At 42.8% G+C, this 22750-nt stretch overlaps 1 protein-coding gene and 1 long non-coding RNA gene across 3 annotated transcripts; one reads left to right on the top strand and one right to left on the bottom strand.

Annotated features, from left to right (window-relative positions):
* Positions 1-3450: 3450 nt before the first annotated feature.
* Positions 3451-9784, top strand: LOC124138995 (carbohydrate sulfotransferase 4-like). Its single transcript, XM_046505938.2, has 4 exons — positions 3451-3570; positions 4326-4388; positions 7406-7619; positions 8732-9784. Exons 1-4 carry the CDS (start codon positions 3501-3503, stop codon positions 9522-9524), a joined length of 1140 nt encoding a protein of 379 aa, XP_046361894.2. The 5' UTR covers positions 3451-3500; the 3' UTR covers positions 9525-9784.
* Positions 9785-15168: 5384 nt separating this feature from the next.
* On the bottom strand, positions 15169-22466 carry LOC124138994. Of its 2 annotated transcripts, XR_007218359.1 has the most exons (5): positions 22421-22466; positions 19420-19466; positions 16995-17154; positions 16459-16521; positions 15169-15431 (listed from the first exon to the last, which is right to left on the bottom strand). It is a non-coding gene; the product is annotated as an uncharacterized LOC124138994 (long non-coding RNA). The 2 variants fall into 2 exon arrangements; XR_007218358.1 differs by lacking the exon at positions 16995-17154 and having other exon boundaries at positions 22421-22463.
* Positions 22467-22750: the final 284 nt, after the last annotated feature.

Here is a 22750-nt window from a genome sequence, read left to right on the forward strand (position 1 = left end):
TCTAGAAGACCCGTGTAGATTCCGGGGTAGAATAGGTCTTCAGCAACCCATGCTTGCCGTAAAAGGTGACTATGCTTGTCGTAAAAGGCGACTAACGGGATCGGGTGGTCAGGCTCGCTAACTTGGTTGATGCATGTCATCGATCCCAATTCGTTGGACTGATGCTCATGATATTAATCACTGGATTGTCTGGTCCAGACTCGATTATTTACAGACCGCCGTCATATAGCTGGAATATTGCTGAGTGCGGCGTTAAACAACCAACCAACCAACCAACCAACCTTTCTAGAATAGCAGACGAGCAGTCACCCACTGTGTCATCTTTATCTTGGCGGCCTGCAAATTATCGAATTTGGACCAGGCAAACCAGTGGTTGATAACATGAACAACATCGAAAAACCTCGGATTACGATGATTCACCTTGAGACAAGTTATAGAGGCGACTAACAGGATCGGGTGGTCAGGCTCGCTGACTTGGTTGATGCATGTCATCACCCGATATATACTACTCAAAAGATGTTAAGGAATACTCGATTTTGTCATACAATTCAGTTAATGTGGTGGCTGGTGGGGATTGCAACACAGAGCCTTCCAATTGTTGATCTTCTTTAACTTGTTTTGGGTAATGTAAATTATAATCGGTTCATACATAAGGCAATGGGGTACTTTTTCTAACCGGAATCGCCACAGAGGCATTTTTGCTTCAAACTTCGAACTTCAACACGATGAGAGGATGCTTTGACCACTTCTCTTTCCCAGTATTATTGGACCCGTGAAGATCCGAGTAAGAATAGGTCTTCAGCAACCCATGCTTGCCGTAAGAGGCGACTTTTCTTCTGCGACTAAAGGGATCGGGTGGTCAGGTTCGCTGACTTGGTTGATGCGTGTCATCGTATCACAGTTGCGTGGATCGATGCTCATGGTGTCAGTCTTTCCCAAACTCGATTATATACGCCGCCATATAGCTGCAATTTTGCTGCGTGCGGCGTTAAGCAACGAACAATCAAAACTATACTTGTGTAACCTAATTGCATATTAGAATCGATTTATAACTGGGCACTCGGCTTCTCTCGAACTATAATAGCTCCATATTTACCTGTTTCCAGGACCGCCTCCGTGGTCTAGTGGTAGAGCGTCCGCCCGGAGAGCGGAAGGTCCGGAGTTCGATCCCCGGCCGCGTCATACCAAAAGACGTTAAAGGATGGTACTTCTTGTTACCCTGTCTGGCGCTCGGCATTAAGGGGCTAAAACAAGGACTGGTCGGCTCGGAGTCAGTATACTGTGTCTGAGTGGGGTATTCATGTTAAACTGCGGCATGGTATCTCAGTGTGCTAGCACTATAAACCGGCATCACTCCGGACTAGTACAAGCAGCCACACACACACATACATGTGCATGCACGTCGCTATATAAGTGCAATAATCTTGGACGCGACGTTAAACCCCATTTCACCTCATCTCACCTGTTTCAAGAAAGAGACAAAGAGGTTTCATTTACTTACGGGGGTGTTTCTGAGCATTTGGCGGCCTCGTGTTGTGATGATTTGATCAACACCAGGCAATGGAAAGCAATTTTCCATAATCGAAAACGCTCTAAAATAATCCTGATATCTTATTACCGTAAAAGTCATGGCAGCTGGTTGCCAAAAACAGTACCGTGCATGAAAATGTTCATACCTTACCTGGGGTCATGGGTGGCCCAGTCTAAGGCGCAGCATTCGCTGTGCAGCGTTCGGCACGCCAGAAACCTATGATTGCAGGTTCGAATCCCGGTTTGGCCCGATTATGTTTCTAGATTTGTCAGCACCATACCCGTGCTCGTGGTTTTCACCGAAGCGGTAAACGTCTGACACCTGCATCACTTCGGGCTTTCCTCCCACATTAAGCTGACATGCCGTGATATCACTGTAATACTGTTTAAAGCGGCGTTAAACCCAACTCACTCACTCACACCTTACCTACGGCACGCCTGTATCTACGATCAGCGCGTTTTTAAAACGGTACTTTTACTGTTAACCAGCTCCGAGGACTTTTACCGTTGGTACGAGATACTATTTTTTGCCAGTAATACCAGTAATTTGCCCGGATGATATCCCACAGTGCTCTGTTTTTACCAGACCACACCGTAAACACAACACATATGAGACTGTCAATAAGTTTCATTGAAAAGATTTCCCGGAACCATACCGTCACAGAAGCGGTAGTGACTGCGAACGAGGTTCATGGTAGCACGTCGTCAAATTGAAAAGTCAAATTGAAAAGTAAAAGCGACGTTTTTTTGTACGGTATATTTTTTTAGAGCGCACCAGCGATTTTGCCGTCCCTCTTTATTGATCTAATATTTATGAAAATACATTAAGTGTACAACATGGCAATGGAAAGGTGTTTCAGTTTTAATTTCAAACAAAAAGCTTTGTTTCCTGGGGTGGTCTGTTAACTGCTTAGTACCTGACAAAAGTCAAGTCTGTTTTGAAAAATGAAGTGCTGAATTGAGTATCACGTTTTACTGAACTAAACATTGAAAAACAGCAAAATGACTCCAGCTGATCAATTTCGGTGATCCAATTTTCAATCATAATTTTACAACCAATTGTCTACAACATGCTGACAACATGCTTTTGGTGCTGACAAATCTAGAAACATCATCGGGGCGAACCTACAATCATAGGATCCTGGCGTGCCCAAGGGACGCAACTCTGCACGGCAAATTGCAGCGCCTTAAGACGACTGCGCCACCCGTGCCCCCGAATACTGAACGGGGCGTACACGGTAGGGCTAGGACGGGTAACTCGGGTCGGATGGGTCCTGAAAAGGACCCGGGTACCCACAGGACTACCCGGACCCGTGCTTAGTCACATGATATATTGTTCAATGTCAAAAATTATCAAAAACTCTATGCATACACTATAAGTCACTAACGATCCCATTTCTTTCTGACAATGCACCCATTCCTTCTGACTTTTATATGTTTGAATAAAGATAAAACTTCATGCTGTAAACTTTAGTGTGTGCATGACCAGATCGTTTTACACGCGTATCCAACCAATTACATTTTGCAAGAGCTACGGTCAAAGTTTTCCAAATCGGACAGTTTGTATCTATATCTAAATATCTACAGCGGGTACCCGGGTGGGGTCGGGTAATAGGGTGGTGGGTACCCGGGTAGTAACGTTGGACTCTTCCCAGCCCTAGGACACTGGATATAGACTTTTAGTCGCGAAGAATTATTAAATTTTAAGAAATGTCAATGATTATTTATCTCAAACCTTTTTAACGCAGTACACACGTGACAAATAAGTATAATTAAAAAACTTATTGATCCCAGAGCTACTACAAATACCGACAACGCCTTGTATTGAAAAGAGAGAAATAGGATAGGTTCAAAATAACGTCAATAATGTTTCCACTTGGACAGACCGCCCTGCCATAGCCGTGTCAGCTGACGTTTAGTCGATCTGATATATTAAAACCTGTCAGAGGAAAACCGATGGTGAGGATACAATGATGAGGTTATGGTACAGGTACAGGGGGGTGATGATGTGTCTGTGTGTATGCTGCCTGTTTATCCTATGTAAGTATAATTTTGTTTGTTTGTTGTTCACTTTTGTAAACATGCACGCATACAAGAACAATGGACGCTGAAGTTCGCTGAACCTTGTCGTTACGGTACAATGCCATGCCCCCGATTAGCTGCCAGTTTCAAAAACGTTTTGAGTAAGTGATTGAGTGAGTGAGAATGGTTTTACGCCGGTTTAAGCAATATTCTTGCAATACGACGGCGGGAGGACGCCATACATGAGCTTCACACATTGTACCCATATGGAGATCGAACTCGGGGCTTCGGCGTGACTAGCGAACGCTTTAACCACAAAGCTGCCCCACCGTCCCACAACGTTTTGAACCAGGGATCGTTTCTCAAAGCGAACGTTGCACACTGCCGTCGTAAGTCAGTATCAAACATTAGAAGCTCGGGCAGTCAATCGGGCTTTAGTCATGAAACAGTCGTCGTCGGCAGAAACAAAAACGTACTCTCGCCAAAATCAGAATACAGAACGGTACCCTAGGATGAGCTGGGGCGGTCGGATAGCTCAGTGGTTAAAGCATTCGCTCGTCACGCCGAAGGCCCGGGTTCGATTCCCGACGTGGGTACAATGTGTGAAGGGTACAATGTGTGAAGCCCATTTCTGGTGTCCCCCGCCGTGATATTGCTGGAATATTGCTAAAAGCGGCGTAAACCCATACTCACTCACTCATTCACTCACTCTCGTTCATTCGTGGGCTCACTTTATTTATTATTTGTTTGTTTGTTTGTTTCTTTGTTTGCAGATATGAATTGTCATTTAAATTCTGTCCAAGTGGCCGATCCACCGAGAAGATTCCCGGAGCGAGGTGACTATTGTGGCGCCACAAGCTGCTTATCATTCAATCAGTCGGTCTAATTGTCCCGTCCTCATCAAGGAATCGGGTTATTGATGTTATAGCCCATATGCCGTTCCTGGTCTGTAAACATTATTACATGAGTTCATAAGTGACGATTTTCTATTGCGTATTTATTCGATATTATGATTTGCACACAAGACAGATGGCAACTCTGCTAGCTCTTCCACCTTCCACGTTAAACCCCATTTCACCTCACCTATTATCAGGCCTAGCAAAGAAAAAATAATACTAATACCTTTATGCCTGGGTTGAGTACGAGCCGACAATGTATTCAGTAAACGACTAAATGCAATCCAGCTGCTGTTTACTCGTAGGACGGCCTCCGTGGTCTAATGGTAGAGCGTCCGCCCGGAGAGCGGAAGGTCCGGGGCCAAAAGACGTTAAAAGATGGTACTTGTTGTTTCCCTGTCTGGCGCGTGGCATTAGCGGGCTAAAACAAGGACTGGTCGGCTCGGAGTCAGTATACTGTGTCTGAGTGGAATATTCATGTTAAACTGCGGCATGGTATCTCAGTGAGCTAGCACTATAAATCGGCATCAGTCCGGACTAGTACAAGCAACCACACACACACACACGTTCTGCACGTCGCTATTTAAGTGCAATATTCTTGGACGTTAAATTCCATTTCACCTCACCTTACTCGTAGTGTGCAACGTATACTCATATTTATGCTAGTATATATATAGTCTTGTGCAAAATAGGTAAATAGTATATCTATTTATTATAGGGGTGGAGTCGGGGTGGGAAGAGACGTTTCTTAGGACTGTAAGATATTTGGCTGACCTCCCCAACCCTCCACCTCTCTGTGACCCGTGAATATTCCGGGAAGGATAGGACAGGACTGGTCGGCTCGGAGTCAGTATACTGTGTCTGAGTGGGGTATTCATGTTAAACTGCGGCATGGTATCTCAGTGTGCTAGCTTTATAATCGGCAACAGTCCGGACTAGTACAAGCAGCCACACACACATACATGTGCATGCACGTCGCTATATAAGTGCAATAATCTTGGACGCGACGTTAAACCCCATTTCACCTCACCTCACCTCACCTCACCTCACCTCACCTCACCATGAAAGTGGCCCGTACGACTGATTCCGTCAAATGTTTCTCGCTTCCGTGGGATAAATGATTTGAACGGAGGAGGCGCTGCAAAGTACGTGGGAATCACTGCCTAACAATTGCAACCAATTGCGGTCGGGTAGCCTCGTGGTTAATACCCCCATTCCACTGACCATCGGTACCTGATCTGAAGCCCATCTGATCCCAATTTTGCAAAAGTTTCAGCGTTCCGATGAATTCCGATGAAAATTCACCCGACATCCTCTTTTTTGGGTCTCCGTTTTCCGTAAAATCCGATAGAGATCCAACATTGATCGGGGTAATCGGATGAAAGACTGTGAAGCACTTAGCTGCAGTGGCGGTCGGGTAGCCTACTGGTTAAAGCGTTCGCTCGTCACGCCGAAGACCCGGGTTCGATTCCCGACATGGGTACAATGTCAATGTACAATGCACCATTCCGTGATATTGCTAGAATATTGCTGAAAGCGGCGTAAAACCTCACTCACTCACGCACTCGTGGCTGGACTGCCACGTACAGAACACTGCCCTGCTCTGGCTGCCAAAACTCTGTCCATGATGGTGACGATGACTAAATGCTTCTTACTGCATTAGAGAAAAAATAAGATCTTTTAATGAGTTACTGACAATATTGAAGCAATTTCAGCCAAGTGAGTGAGTTAATATGGTTTTACGCCGCCTTTTGCTATATTCCAGCAATATCACGGCGGGGGACACCAGAAATGGGATTCACACATTGTACCCATGACGGGAATCGAACCCGGTCTTCGGCGTGACGAGCGAACGCTTTAACCACTAGGCTACCCGACCGCCACTGCAGCTAAGTGCTTCACATGGACACTTCAAAGTAAGACAATATGATCAACAATTATGGTATATAACATCGGCGATAATGTCAAGATAGAGTTTCTGGTCAAAACCCAAAATTTTACTTTTTAGTTTCTCATACATTTCGAGGTGAAGACGAAATATCGTCATTTTCCTGTATCGGGGGCCATCATGGAGGCGCTCTTTTCCGCCATATTGGATAAATCGAATTTCTCAAGCTTACATATGTAAGACACTTAAATGATTCATGTGTTCAAATAAAACAATTTGGTACACAAGAATGTTAGTGTTCTCTTAGTATGTGCTTTTAATGTGTAATAATATATTTGTGGTTTTGTAACAGGATGGGGGGGGATCACATTTACTGAAATTTCACACATTATTTTATACCTACATTAATTGTGCTTTTATAAGCTCCTCAAGCACTCAGACACATTTTGAGATAACAAACGACATAGTTGTCAATGTAGGCGTTACACAATCTTCAATTTCTAATAATTTGAAAATGAAATGAATGAGAGTGTTTTTTTCATGTTCTTGATGCATTTTCGCTCATAACTCAATTTAAACAATTTTTTGCTTATTGTTTATTTAGTCTATTGTAGGTTTTCTATGTCAGGACAATAATTTTGTGATGAAATAAGCATTCCAATATGCAAACTGACTTGTTTAGAGCCATTTATTTCATTTACTTAATTTTGCCATAACCATTTTGCATTTTACCACCAAAAAACATGTCTGCCACTAAAAGAAATCAACACGACCAGCATTTTCTAACGCATAAATGACATGTGAAGAAAAATGCCTGCTTGTCGTAAAACGGGATCGGGTGGTCAGGCTCGCTGACTTGGTTCATACATGTCATCGTACCCCAATGCTCATGATGTCAATCACTGGATTGTCTGGTCCAGACTCGATTATTTACAGACCGCCGTCATATAGCTGGAATATTGCTGAGTGCGCTGTTAAACAGCATGATTATGCGAAGGTATTGCCCTTGAAGCGTTTGACTTAAAGGGAGACTACTCCATTGACGACTCCTCATACTTTCCTTCCGCAGATCTATTTGACGGATCTCCCTTGTGCAACACGACCCACCCCTGTCGACCCAAAGCTCACACTAAGGTCATTCTGCTCACGTACATGCGCAGTGGCTCGACGTTCACAGGAGACATCCTTTCTGCGCACCCGGATGTGTTTTACTTCTTCGAGCCGCTTCACTTCCTGTCTCAGGAGAAACATACTGTGTTCGATTATCTCGGACTTCGACAAAAGTGAGGGTTTTTTTAAGTTTTGTAGTTCGGTTCGAATTAAATTGTTCAAACATTGTACATAAATATATTATAGTGAGGGTGTCAACTCACATTTGATACCCCGGATGCCGAGCCTGATGCCATGAATTGTTACGTTGATACCAATATTTCAATGCTGAAATTTATATTTTCGTCTTTCTTGCCAAGAGTGACAAATCAATAACTTATTTAGCTCTCAGCTTAAAAGAGACCGTCTCCGTGGTCTAGTGGTAGAGCGTCCGCCCGGAGAGCGGAAGGTCCGGGGTTCGATCCCCGGCCGCGTCATACAAAAAGACGTTAAAAGATGGTACTTGTTGTTACCCTGTCTGGCGCTCGGCATTAAGGGGCTAAAACAAGGACTGGTCGGCTCGGAGTCAGTATACTGTGTCCGAGTGGGGTATTCATGTTAAACTGCGGCATGGTATCTCAGTGTGCTAGCACTATAAATCGGCATCACTCCGGACTAGTACAAGCAGCCACACAAACACACACACACGTGCATGCACGTCGCTGTATAAGTGCTACAATCTTGGACGCGACGTTAAACCCAATTTCACCTCACCTCACCTAAGCTTAAAAGGACGCATGGTCACGCATGCCCAGAGAGTGGGGGTTTATGAGGCGCCGTTTTAATATTTATTCCTGATTTTATTGTATCAGTATTTCATGTATTGATATCACAAACTGATTCGAATTAATCATATCATCAAAAATTATTGATGTCATGAAATAAATATTGATATCACAAATTCGCATTGAAGACATCATACAATGAATTTGTGATATCTAAACATGTATTTTATGATATCACAAATCGAATTTGTGATATCTTAAAGTCTTAAGTAATTCATGATATGATCAATTCAATTTTGTAATATCAATAATTGATTTTTGAAATATTTAATAATGGAATTCGTGATATCAATAATTCAATTTGTGATATAAAATAATGGTGAATTTTAGATGTCAACAAATAGAGAATACAAGTGTACACAACACCCATCTTACCGGGTACCCATTGTGTAGATGATCCATGTCAATAACTAACACAATTTGATAATACTTAACTCGTTAACCGTTTCTCTTCGTTTCAGAAGAGCTTGGTATAATCGCAAAAGCTATATAATGCGATCTACAATGTCTGCATTACTGAACTGCGAATTTGAAAAGATTGACATTGATACACTAAGTCAGTTCCATCTCCAACACAGCCGTTCGACTAAACCCTACTATGACTGTTTGACAGCAAACCCGGGGGTGTTGGGCGTGCTTCGTTGCCTGCACCACCTCTACAAGGCGTGTTGCAGCGCTAAAGTCCTCCTTTCCAAAACAGTCTCTCTCAGCGTGAAAATGGCTGGAGAATTGATGGATTCTGACCCAAAGTTACGGGTCATCCATTTAGTGCGGGATCCTCGTGCGACAATACGGTCAGAAGGGCGGTTCCACGTTTACAAAGAAAAGGACTTCAAGAAATTTGTTGTAACCTTTTGCGAAAGGTTATTAACAGATTTGCAGAATATTAAAATAATCAAACAGAGGAATCCTAACAGAGCCCATGTGGTTCTTTACGAAAATTTAGCGAAACGTCCACTCGTTTTAACAAAGGAGCTGTACAACGTCATGAATTTACCCATGATGCCATCTGTTTTTATTCATGTCAGAAACAAAAGCATGGAAGGACATGAAGAGAACTGTCCCATGTGTATTTCTAAAGCCAACTCGGCCAGGGTTTCCCAGGAATGGCGTCTTCATCTGGAGTATGACAAGGTCAAATATATTGATGCAGAGTGTCAACAGGCCTACGGCTACCTTGGTTATAAACCTGCTGGGAGCAAGGCTGTCTATACTAATTTGTCCATCCCGTTACACACGTGGCCTGACATTTGATTAAAATGACATTCGTATGAAGGTAAAGTTGTGTTGTTACAAGGCAAATCTTGGCACACGAAGCAGATTCCCATCTCGACATGAATTGCACATGTGTAGGTCGATATAAAGTGTACATGTATATTTCGAGATACGATAACTATGATTAACCCGAAGTGATACTTTAACATTTTGACCAGTTATCATTGTGGGCCCTTATTGTGTATTTAAACAGTAATGGCAACGTATTGTCTTCAGATAACACCCGTTTTTGTGCAGGTGAATCGATCAAAATCATGTGTACAGCACTATAGTGGCAAAAGTGTTTTTTTCAAGTGCAACTGGTCACGTGGCCATTATACCGCACGTGTTGTCAGCCATACTTGTTAGCAGTCATTAACACAAAAAAAAGAAAACACAAGAAAACAAAAGTCTTTACGGCCATTTGTCATGCCATGCCTTTCAAATGTGCAACGTGAACGTGCAATCGGCATGTTGCAGACGGGAACGTCCGTAGCTGAAGTCGCAAGGACGATGGGTTGTAGTCGACGGACTGTTTATGATTTACAGACGCGTCTACAGCAAACGGGTACCACCGCTGATCGCCCTCAGCCAGGTCGACCACGTGTGACGTCACATGCAGAGGATCGTCAGATTGTCTTACGTCACCTCCGTAACCGATTTTTGACGGCTACATCAACCAGAAATGAACTGTTTAGGGGTAGACTGAGTGCGCAAACTGTTCGAAACCATGGACTGGCCGTCAAGGTCTCCCGACCTCAATCCCATCGAACACGTCTGGGATGCTCTTGGCAGAAGTCTGCGCACTCTCCAGAACCAACCACAGAATTTGCAAGATCTTGGCACCATTTTGCAGCAACAATGGCGTCGTCTTCCCAATCATGTGTTCACAAGCATCACAAGGTCCATGCGGAGGCGTTTGTGGCAGTTGTCAACGCACATGGTGGCCATACACGCTACTGAACTTGTGTGCCATCAGATTCTCGTGCTTGGGACTTATGATTTAAACTGTTGATGTTATTACCGAATACCGTAGGGGCTTTGAGCAAATTATGGTTACCACCGTTAATTAAAATCCTTCTTTGGACGTTAATGATTAAAAATTACCTTCTCTGATACATTTGTCCGTTGTATATCATATATGGGATTACTTTTAAAAATGTGAAGTTTTTAATTTGACTCAGTATAGAAATATAGCTTCAACTAAATATAAAGCAAATAATAATGTTCAAACCATGTCGCCATGTCATGACATGTGACCTGTTTTCCTCCTATGGAAGTCCGTTTCTATATGGATTATCTTCCTTCAGAAACCATCCCCACACTTCCACGACACACCTTTAAGACACAGGAATCACTTGGCCACGGGAACTCAATTCACGTTTTCATAGGAATAACTCGCTCACATGGCCCACTTTTCCACAGGCATCGATTGTCCATACGAATCACTTCCTACTCGAATCACTTTTCCACACGAATCCTTTTTCCATAGTAATCACTTCCCCACAGGCATCATTTGCCCATACGAATCACTTTTACACACGAATCACTTTTCCACATGCATCGATTGTACATACGTATCACTTTTCCATACGAATCACTTTTCCACAGGCATCGATTGTCCATACGAATCACTTCCTACTCGAATCACTTTTCCAAAGGCATCACTTGCCCAAACGAATCACCTTTCCACACGATTCACTTTTACACAGTTATCACTTCCCCACAGGCATCACTTGACCAAACGAATCACTTTTCCACACGAATCACTTTTACACACGAATCACTTTTACACAGGCATCACTTGCCCAAACGAATCACTTTTCCAAACGAATCACTTTTCCACATTAATCACTTTCCCAAAGGCATCACTTGCCCAAACGAATCATTTTTCCACACGAATCACTTTTACACAGTTATCACTTCCCCACAGGCATCACTTGCCCATACCAATCACTTTTCCACACGAATCACTTTTCCACAGGCATCACTTGCCCATACCAATCACTTTTACACACGAATCACTTTTCGACAGTAATCACTTTCCCACAGGCATCACTTGCCTATACGAATCACTTTTACACACGAATCACTTTTCCAAAGGCATCACTTGCCCATACCAATCACTTTTCCACACGAATCACTGTTCGACAGTAATCACTTTCCCTGAGGCATCACTTGCCCATACGAATCACTTTTACACACGAATCACTTTTCCACAGGCATCACTTCCCCACAGGCATCACTTGCCCACACGAATCACTTTTCCACACGAATCACTTTTCCACAGTTATCACTTCCCCACAGGCATCACTTGCCCACACGAATCACTTTTCCACAGGCATCACTTGCCCATACCAATCACTTTTACACACGAATCACTTTTCGACAGTAATCACTTTCCAACAGGCATCACTTGCCCATACCAATCACTTTTCCACACGAATCACTTTTCCACAGTTATCACTTCCCCACAGGCATCACTTGCCATCACGAATCACTTTTCCACACGAATCACTTTTACACACGAATCACTTTTCCACAGTTATCACTTCCCCACAGGCATCACTTGCCCACACGAATCACTTTTCCACACGAATCACTTTTACACACGAATCACTTTTCCACAGGCATCACTTGCCCAAACGAATCACTATTCCACACGAATCACTTTTCAACAGTAATCACTTTCCCACAGGCATCACTTGCCCATACCAATCACTTTTACACACGAATCACTTTTCGACAGTAATCACTTTCCCACAGGCATCCCTTGCCCATACGAATCACTTTTCCACAGGCATCACTTTTCAACAGGCATCGATTGTCCATACGTATTACTTCCTACTCGAATCACTTTTCCACACGAATCACTTTTCCATAGGCATCACTTGCCCATACGAATCACTTTTCCACAAGAATCACTTTTCCACACGAATCACTTTTCCATAGGAATCACTTCCCCACAGGCCTCACTTGCCCATACGAATAACTTTCCCACAGGCATCACATTTCCACAGGAATCACTTTCCCATACGAATCACTTTCCCACAGGCATCACATTTCCACTGGAATCACTTTCCCATACGAATCACTTTCCCACAGGCATCACATTTCCACTGGAATCACTTTCCCATACGAATCACTTTCCCACACGAATCACTTTTCCACAGGCATCACATTTCCACACGAATCACTTTTCCACACGAATCAGTTTTCCACAGGCATCACTTGCCCATACGAATCCCTTTTTCACAGGAATCACTTGCCCATACGAATCACTTTTCCACAGGCATCACTTGCCCATACGAATCACTTTTCCAGAGGAATCACTTGCCCATACGAATCACTTTTTCACAGGAATCACTTGCCCATACGAATCACTTTTCCACAGGCATCACATTTCCACACGAATCACTTTCCCATACGAATCACTTTTCCACAGGCATCACATTTCCACAGGCATCACTTGCCATCACGAATCACTTTTCCACACGAATCACTTTTACACACGAATCACTTTTCCACAGTTATCACTTCCCCACAGGCATCACTTGCCCACACGAATCACTTTTCCACACGAATCACTTTTCCACACGAATCACTTTTCCACAGGCATCACATTTCCACACGAATCACTTTTCCACACGAATCACTTTTCCACAGGCATCACTTGCCCATACGAATCCCTTTTTCACAGGAATCACTTGCCCATACGAATCACTTTTCCACAGGCATCACTTGCCCATACGAATCACTTTTCCAGAGGAATCACTTGCCCATACGAATCACTTTTTCACAGGAATCACTTGCCCATACGAATCACTTTTCCACAGGCATCACATTTCCACACGAATCACTTTCCCATACGAATCACTTTTCCACAGGCATCACATTTCCACAGGCATCACTTGCCATCACGAATCACTTTTCCACACGAATCACTTTTACACACGAATCACTTTTCCACAGTTATCACTTCCCCACAGGCATCACTTGCCCACACGAATCACTTTTCCACACGAATCACTTGCCCATACGAATCACTTTTCCACAGGCATCACATTTTCACAGGCATCACATTTCCACACGAATCATTTCCACACGAATCACTTTTCCACAGGAATCACTTTCCAACAGGCATCACTTGCCCAAACGAATCACTTTTTCACAGGCATCACTTGCCCATACGAATCACTTTTACACACGAATCACTTTTCCACAGGAATCACTTTCCCATACGAATCACTTTTCCACACGAATCTCTTTTCCACAGGCATCACATTTCCACACGAATCACTTTTCCACAGGAATCACTTTCCAATAGGCATCACTTGCCCATACGATACACTTTTCCACAGGAATCACTTTCCCATACGAATCACTTTTCCACAGGCATCACTTGCCCATACCAATCACTTTTCCACAGGAATCATTTGCCCATACGAATCACTTTTTCACAGGAATCACTTGCCCATACGAATCACTTATCCACAGGGATCACATTTCCACAGGCATCACATTTCCACACGAATCACTTTTCCACAAGAATCACTTTTCCACAGGCATCACTTTTCCACATGAATCACTTTTCCACAGGCATCACATTTCCACACGAATCACTTTTCCACACGAATCACTTTTCCACAGGCATCACTTGCCAACACGTATCACTTTTCCACTTGCCCACACGAATCACTTTTCCACACGAATCACTTGCCCATACGAATCACTTTTACACACGAATCACTTTTCCGCAGGCATCACATTTCCAAACGAATCACTTTCCCATACGAATCACTTTTCCACACGAATCTCTTTTCCACAGGCATCACATTTCCACACGAATCACTTTCCCACACGAATCACTTTTCCACAGGCATCACATTTCCACAGGCATCACTTTTCCACAGGCATCACTTGCCCATACGAATCACTTTTCCACACGAATCACTTTTACACAGGCATCACATTTCCACAGGAATCACTTGCCCATACGAATCACCTTTCCACAGGAATCACTTTCCCACAGGCATCACTTGCCCATACCAATCACTTTTCCACACGAATCACCTTTCCACAGTTATCACTTCCCCACAGGCATCGCTTGCCCATACGAATCACTTTTACACACGAATCACTTCCCCACAGGCATCACTTGCCCATACGAATCACTTTTACACACGAATCACTTTTCCACAGGAATCACTTTCCAACAGGCATCACTTGCCCATACGAATCACTTTTCCACAGGCATCACTTGCCCATACGAATCACTTTTCCACGGGCATCACTTGCCCACAGGAATCACATGCCCACAGGAATCACAGTATGGACAGCTTTTGTATATCAATCGCTTCCACATATGGACCTTTTTAGCACAAGAATCACTTCCACATATAGACTACATTTCCATATGAACCAGTCATTGCTATGGACCAGTTTTCCACAAGATTCACTTCTACATATGGACCGCTTTTTCATATGAATCACCTGCAAGTATGGACCATTTTTCCACGAGATCACTTCCAAGTGTGGATCACTTTTCCCCAAGACTCACCTCTACACATGGACCATTTTACCACACGAATCCCTTCCACATATGAACCACTTTTACACAAGAATCACTTTCTGGAATGGACCGCTGTTCCACAAAAATCAGTTTCACTTTTTCCCCTCACAAGATACAGCATCCACTTCTCTCTTCCTTCTCATTTTCATCATCACCATCGTAATCGACGTCATCCACGCCATCGTCTGACGATTCAGAGCCGACCCCTACCGGAATATAGCCAGCGGGACCACTGTTACGTGACCGATCCCGCCATTTCTGACAGGCGGGAATAGCGTACGGTTGAATGACCTTTTTCCACAAAAGATAGGCACCGGCAGAGGTTGCTGAAAAAGCTGTCAACAACAAAAAAATGTATTAGAACATATTCATATTCCTTTACTTCACTTTTAATAATAGTGAGTGAGTGAGTGACGTTTAGCGCCGCTTTGTACAGTATACCAGTTATTTCATGGCGTACTGGGTCGGTCGGGTAGCCTAGTGGTTAAAGCGTTCGCTCGTCACGCTGAAGACCCGGGTTCGATTCCCGACATGGGTACAATGTGTGAAGCCCATTTCTGGTTTCCCTCGCCGTCATATTGCTGGAATATTGCTAAAAGCGGCGTCAAACAATACTCACTCTCTCTCTCTCTCACTCTCATGGCGTACTTTTAAAAAACACGAGTAAGTGAGTATGGTTTTGCGGCGCTTCAGGCAATATTCCAGCAACATCACGGCTGTTCGAAATGTGCCTCTGTTCACCCAGCAGAGGGCGGTCGGGTAGCCTAGTGGTTACAGCGTTCGCTCGTCACGCCGAAGACCCGGGTTCGATTCCCAACATGGGTACAATGTGTGAAGCCCATTTCTTGTGTCCCCCGCCGTGATATTGCTGGAATATTGCTAAGAGCGGCGTAAAACCATACCCACTCACTCACCCATGAGTAAAAATGGGTACCCGGTGGGATCCGATGGACTGTTCACCTTTTAGTGCCAGCGTAATAATGTTACCGCTTTGAACACGCACCAAGTGTATGGAACTAGTAGTAGTAGTAGTAGTAGTAGTAGTAGCAGTAGTAGTAGTGCGGTATTTCTGCGTGCGAGTGTAATTTCATTACTAATGCCGCGTCATTCGGCTATGGTAACAAATGGTTCCTAGTGCTTAAAACATTGATTCGTCACGCCACGGACCGGGTTCGAGTCCCAACATGGGTACAATGTGTGCAGACTTTTCTGGTAACTCCACCATTTCGTTTCATTCTTCTTATTCAAGCGGCGTAAAACCCTACTCAGTCACTGACTCATCAAATTGGTGTTGTAATGCGACTGTTCAAATACTAAAGTGTCATTCAATTGTAATATATTAATTCCTCTGTTTGATCCTACCTGCTCCAGCAACAAAAGTGCCGCCGATCAGCTTAGAGTTGTCATGAACTTTCGATCCCGCGTCTGAAAATAAAGCCAAGACATATAAGCGAACTAGGCGTCATGTCTCAAATTAGCTGTAATGCCAAAGTGAGTGAGTGAGTTGGGTTTAACGCCGCTTTTAACATTATTCCAGTTATATCACGGCGTGTCAACTTAATGTGGGAGGAAAGCCCGAAGTGATGCAGGTCTACCACTTCGGTGAAACCCATGAGCACGGGTATGGTGCTGACAAACCTAGAAACATAATCGGAGCGAACCGGGATTCGAACCCACAATCATAGGGACGCAACGAATCGCGGCACCTTAGACGACTGGGCCACCCGTGCCATTATAGCCATAGAGTGTTGTCTAGTGGTTAAAGCGTTCGCTCATCACGCGGAAGGCCCAGGCTCGATTCCCCACATGGGTACAATATGTGAAGCTCATTGCTGGTGTTCCCCGACGTGATATTGCTGGAATGTTGCTAAAGGCGGCGTAAAACCAAACTCACTCACTGTATTGCCATAAAGAACCGTAGAAGGAAAGCTTGATATTGAAGGACTCTGTAAATTGTGCCGCAGCTATTACAAGTCATGAGACTGGGAAGATGCATAGCAATACCGCTCTAATCTGTGACAGCAACTAAACTGAGGGCCAAAGTTGTTTTTTAGGTAACTGAAAATGCAAAGAATTGTTCATTATGTGAATTTGTCTATTTAACAATCATTCCTTCCAGCAACAGTGTAAAAAGTCATTTGTGTACAAATAAATTGGTTCAATGAAAATTGTGGTAAGAAATGAATTTGCAACTATATGACCTCCGCCATCTTTGAAATGTAAGTTTGTGCCGAAAAAAAAGATAAATAAAAATAAAATAAAAAGATAAAATGCTTGGCTACCCGTCAGTAGTTGTGTAATATGCCTAATCAGTTTTTGTTATTATTTGAAAAGGTTTTAAATCAAATTGTATTTCTAAACATGTATAAGTTAGTTTGCTGTCTGTAAATAATCGAGTCTGGACCAGACAATCCACTGATTGACATCATGAGCACCGATCCACGCAATTGGGATCAATGTCATGCATCAACCATGTCAGCGAGCCTGACCACCCGATCCCGTTAGTCGCCTCTTACGACAAGGATGGTTCGCTGAAGACCTATTGGTAGCTACATTTATCAACTAACAGCATATTGGTATGACAAGAATACATCACTAGGTACCTAGAATATCGCGCAATTTCTTTGATATGTCAGAATAATACAGTGTAATCGGCCAAAACCGATCTTGCGTGGGTCAGACATGTCAGTCCGATTGACAGTCTAGCAAGAGTTACGTCCCTTAGGGTTTCACACTCAAAACAACTCAAATTTGAATTCAGTTCATTATATGAAACATTGGTAAACAAATCCTAGATTATTAATGTATATCGTGGAGTCATTGATGTCCGGAAGTTAGAGACGAACATTTACATAATCATGTACATCCATAAATTTATTAACGTTTTTAATATGATATTTCGTAAGGCGAAAAGAACTGCCCCAGCATCATCTGAACAGCTCCAGATTGTTTTTGTTTTTTGGGGGGTTGTGTTTTTTTGTTTAACGCCGCACTCAGCAATATTCCAACTATATGACGGCGGTCTGTAAAATAATCGAGTCTGGACCAGACAATCCACTGATTGACATCATGAGCATCGATCCACGCAATTGGAATCGATGACATGTATCAACCAAGTCAGCGAGCCTGACCACCCGATCCCGTTAGTCGCCTTTTACGACAAGCATAGTCGCCTTTTACGGCAAGTATTGGTTGCTGAAGACCTATTCTACCCCGGAATCTTCACGGGTCTCGAGACGTTGAAGATGAAACGAAATATTGTGTCCTTGGACTTATGGTAATGCTTCAGGAGACAATAAGACTGCCTCCCAGGCCCTACAGAATAAATTAAAACTTAATCCACCTAAAGTCTGGAATGATGTGGCAAGTCTAGATAGCCTCCGTAGAATTAAGTATTGTTCTGGGCTCCATTTGGATTTGATTTTGTAGTTATATGATTTTAAATAAGATATCTATTTTGGGGGACTAAGTTTTAGTCGAGCAGACAGTGTATGTTTTGAATGGACAGAATTAACTAACGAGACTGGAAAAATTGGCTGTACCAAGCCTCACTGATGAAAGGGATAACATATGCCCGTATTCTTCAAAAGCCACCGACTGATCGTACCAGACATTAAACAACTTTGGCAGAACGAGCTTTCCACGATGTCCACTGCGCATGACTGGTTTGCCCAGTGGTCAGAGTCTGGGTCACGTGTTAGTTTGAGAGAGAAGGAACTACGACCGATTGTACCCGACATTAAAACAACTTTGGCAAAAGGTTCTGTCTCAGTGGCAACACCTATGGAACTCATCCCCTCTGAAGTAAAGTGTGTCCATAAGAGAGACTGGTTGGCCTGCCATAGAGCGCTTGCGCTCCTCGCTTTGTGCAGCCGCTAGAAGGCGAAGGACAGGGTATCTAGCCTAGAATATTGTTTCCTGGCGCAGACTTTTAAACACCTCTCTCTTTTTAACAGGCATATGATGCGTTGTATTATTCTTATTCTTTTAATGCTGTGTATGTCTGCGTGCATGTATGTTATTTTTTTCTCTCGACATATTTAAAATATGCATCTCTAAATTACATATCTAATGTAATAATTGTTTAAATATGATCTTTCTAAAGCAAAATCAATATTGAAAAAAATAATTCCAAGGTCGCTTTTTTAGCTACTCCTGCTGTTCTGTAGAGGAAGCCAAACAAGGAAATTCTATTTTCGACTGAATATTCCCTTTTACTGATTTCAAAACAGCAGCTCCTGAAAATGGCTTAGCTTAATCTTGTATTAACCAAAATACGTCTTTGTAATAACAGACTACCGAATCGTATCGTGTTATGCAAACCTTTAAACGTTTCAAGGATGGCGGCCCCGCAGTGTTGACTGGGCAATCTGTAACAGACACAATATCTTAAATCTTTTCGTTATAACAACCGTTATGTGTTCGCCTTTTGATTTTCAGCTATAGCTGCAAAACCACATATATATTTTGTATTTATTAAAGCTATAAAACAAAGACATCTTCCAACAATGTCTTTTTATGGCAGTCTGAAGCATAATAGTTTTTTTCAAGCATTTGTCAGGGATAATATATTTTTTCGATATATCTCAATCAATCAAATTCAGTGCTGTAGACAATATTGCAAAAAATGTTGGACTTTTTCTTATCTATGGCACCATTTTTTCTAACTCACTATTGATCTTTGTGGCCATAATCGGACTGAAGAGTCATAAATTGTTTCTTCATAATTCAGATGAGCTACAGAACTTGTAGAACTAATTTTGTAACCTAAGATAACCAAATACGTAAATACAGTACAAAGTACTGTGCAATGAAATGCATAACTGTAAGGAACAAGCCTTGATTAACTCATTCATCTTATGTTTTTAAAAACAAAATATTAATTCCATTACAACTGCAAAATAAATGAAAACTATTTGGCAATAAACTAGTGTTGAAACGGTTGAATTTGTATTGAAATATAGAACATGAATTGTAGGGCGATCGGTTCTGTTAAAATCATGGTTCCTGATTACAGAAAGTATAGTGGTTATCTTCATCGTAGAATGTGGGAGCATCGCTCATTGTGGTAATAAGAACAATACCCAGTGCTTGGATAAACCAAAACGTGGATCTGGTTACTTTACTTGGTGGCCACAATAGAGGCTGACTACAAATACACTTTACTTGGTGGTCACAATAGAGGCTGACTACAAATACGCTTTACTTGGTGGTCACAATGGAGGCTGACTACAAATACACTTTACTTGGTGACCACCATGGAGGCTGACTACAAATACACTTTACTTGGTGGCCACCATGGAACACCAAATCTCAGTTGTATGCTCTGTTTGATTATGTACCATCATCCAATGTAATATTATATATTCCTTGAGTTATTTGCATGTCGGGGCACGGATGGTCGAGTGTCTATATCTCAGCCTCTGCTGGTCACGTGTTCGGATCCAAATATAGAAAACTGGTAGCTGTTTCGAGGGTGCGCCATTTTGCTTTCCAAAACCTAAACCTGCTATTGTTTTCGATCTGAAATTCTTATTCAAGATTCGCTTTCGAATCTGGAGAGGGGCTATTTTGGTTTCCAAAACCTGCACTTGCTTTTTTTTCAAAATTCATTTTCGATGAACACTAAGTTGTGTGACCTGGTTGACTACGAGTCTTCGTACCTTAGCGGAATGGGTCTTTGCTCTTACCATTGACCCATGTTTGCCTCATCTTGGCCTAAATACTGACAGGCAGAATGACATCTGGAATACAATCTCATTAAAATCAGATCTTAGGTATCGCTACCGCCAAACAAAGATCTGAGGACATCCCATTACAGGTCACGTCAGAACGACCTTTCACCCGACCAATCAGAGGGTCGCTTACCAGATCAGGAAAGTGACACAGGGTAATTTGATTTCGTATCATGCAACTTCGAAGGGGTATTCCAAACGACAGTTACGGTCTTTAGGACTGAATCCATACAATCTAGTCCAACTATTAGCTTTTTTCAAAATGTTCCTTTGTTCAGTTTTCAATTTTTGAATCGGGAATTTGTCAAAATCTATTTCGAAGAGTAGTCGCCAGTTTGAGACTAAGTAAAGCATGAGCAAGCTGCCTTCTGATTGGCTAATGTCAACTTCTTGTCAGTCAATCCATAGGTCGGTCAAAGTTCGCGAAAGGTCGGTCTGGCGTGACCCGTAATGGTATGTCCTCAGATCTTTGTTTAGCGGTAGCGAGAACTAAGATCTGATTTTAATTTGATTGTCTGGAATATGGCTGACATGATTCGCTCGTCCACATATATGCATTATTCGACGGACACAGTAAATCCTGGCTTACTCCAACCTCACATACAGTTTCCAAAACCCATAAACAGAACTTTTACGCGCCCATATCTTCTGTACTACATGTCATGCTTTTTAATGAATTCCAAATGGGAAAAGTTAAAATAAAAGTGTGTAAAAAGTTAAATGTGTAAAACAAGAAAAATGTAAAAACATTGGCCTGCATTGTCTGTTGCCGCGTTATGTGTTCCGTTAAATTTTTAAAAAATAAATAAAAGAAACCTCAAGCCTTTACATTCAAACTTGAGCTGAAATACGGATAAGTAGAAGCTGCTAGAGGTGAGAGGGTGTGAGCTGATTTTGTTTGTTTGTTTGTTTGTTTGTTGTTTAACGCCGCACTCAGCAATATTCCACCTACATGACGGCGGCCTGTAAATAATCGAGTCCGGAACAGACAATCCAGTGATTGATATCAGGAAGATCGATCCATGCATCAACCAATTTCAGCGAGCCTGACTTCCGACCCGATCCCGTTAGTCGCCTCTCACTACAAGAACAGCCGCCTTTAACGGCAAGCATGGGTTGCTGAAGTCCTATTCCATCCCCGTTCTTCGATCACGTATGCTAGAGCTGAAAGGGAGGTGGGAATGGAATGGAATGGGGGAATCGGGCGGGGGGCGGTTTGGTGAAAGTTTCATAAGATGCGGATACATATATGCTTTATGTTCTGTGGACTGTATGAATGACTGCTCAAACTTCATCTACTAAACACACTGATGGCCCCAATAGAATTCTTGTGGGTAAGACCTGATATCGGGTCTCTGATAGTATCGAAGTACGGATAAGTCGAAACATGAAAATTTCAAGGACTTTGTGTTAACCAGTTACCAACACCATTGTTATATAAGTTCGGTCACACGCCGCTTGGAAATATTCGAAACCATATCACGGCTTGGGACATTCAACAGTGGGCGTCAGACATTGTAGCAATGTAAGGAATAGAACCCGGGTTTCGGTGTGACGGGCCAGCGCTTTAACCACTAGGCTACCATTACCTGTTCAGCGTCTGTGTAGATAATGCTGACGCGGCCAGTGCGGACACGTCGTAAGTTATCATCATGAGACAAAACTATCTACGGCCGCTTTCTTCAGGGTCTCTGTCTATGACGTCACTTCCCTGGATACGTCCGCCATGATGTATGGATACGGAACTTCCGGCGGCGCTACAATCTCACGTTCGGCTATTTCCGTCTGTTGGCAGATTGGCTTCGCTACGGAAACTGAGTTTATCTGAATAGATATTAGAGACCTATCTAGTTATGTCAGTTTCTGTTTGCATTCATGTAACAATTAACTGTATTGTTCAGGTTCCGTATGGGTGTGGC

Source organism: Haliotis rufescens, unplaced genomic scaffold, assembly GCF_023055435.1.
Source record: "Haliotis rufescens isolate VD_foot unplaced genomic scaffold, xgHalRufe1.0.p SCAF_5, whole genome shotgun sequence".
NCBI lineage: Eukaryota > Metazoa > Mollusca > Gastropoda > Lepetellida > Haliotidae > Haliotis > Haliotis rufescens.

What these genes read in the sequence shown, in the direction of transcription:
- LOC124138995 (XM_046505938.2), top strand. Translation starts at nt 3,501, where the DNA reads ATGATGAGGTTATGGTACAGGTACAGGGGGGTGATGATGTGTCTGTGT. An exon ending in ATGCTGCCTGTTTATCCTAT is followed by an intron (nt 3,571 to 4,325) that starts GTAAGTATAATT and finishes CTTTGTTTGCAG; the next exon opens with ATATGAATTGTCATTTAAAT. An exon ending in TATCTCGGACTTCGACAAAA is followed by an intron (nt 7,620 to 8,731) that starts GTGAGGGTTTTT and finishes TCTTCGTTTCAG; the next exon opens with AAGAGCTTGGTATAATCGCA.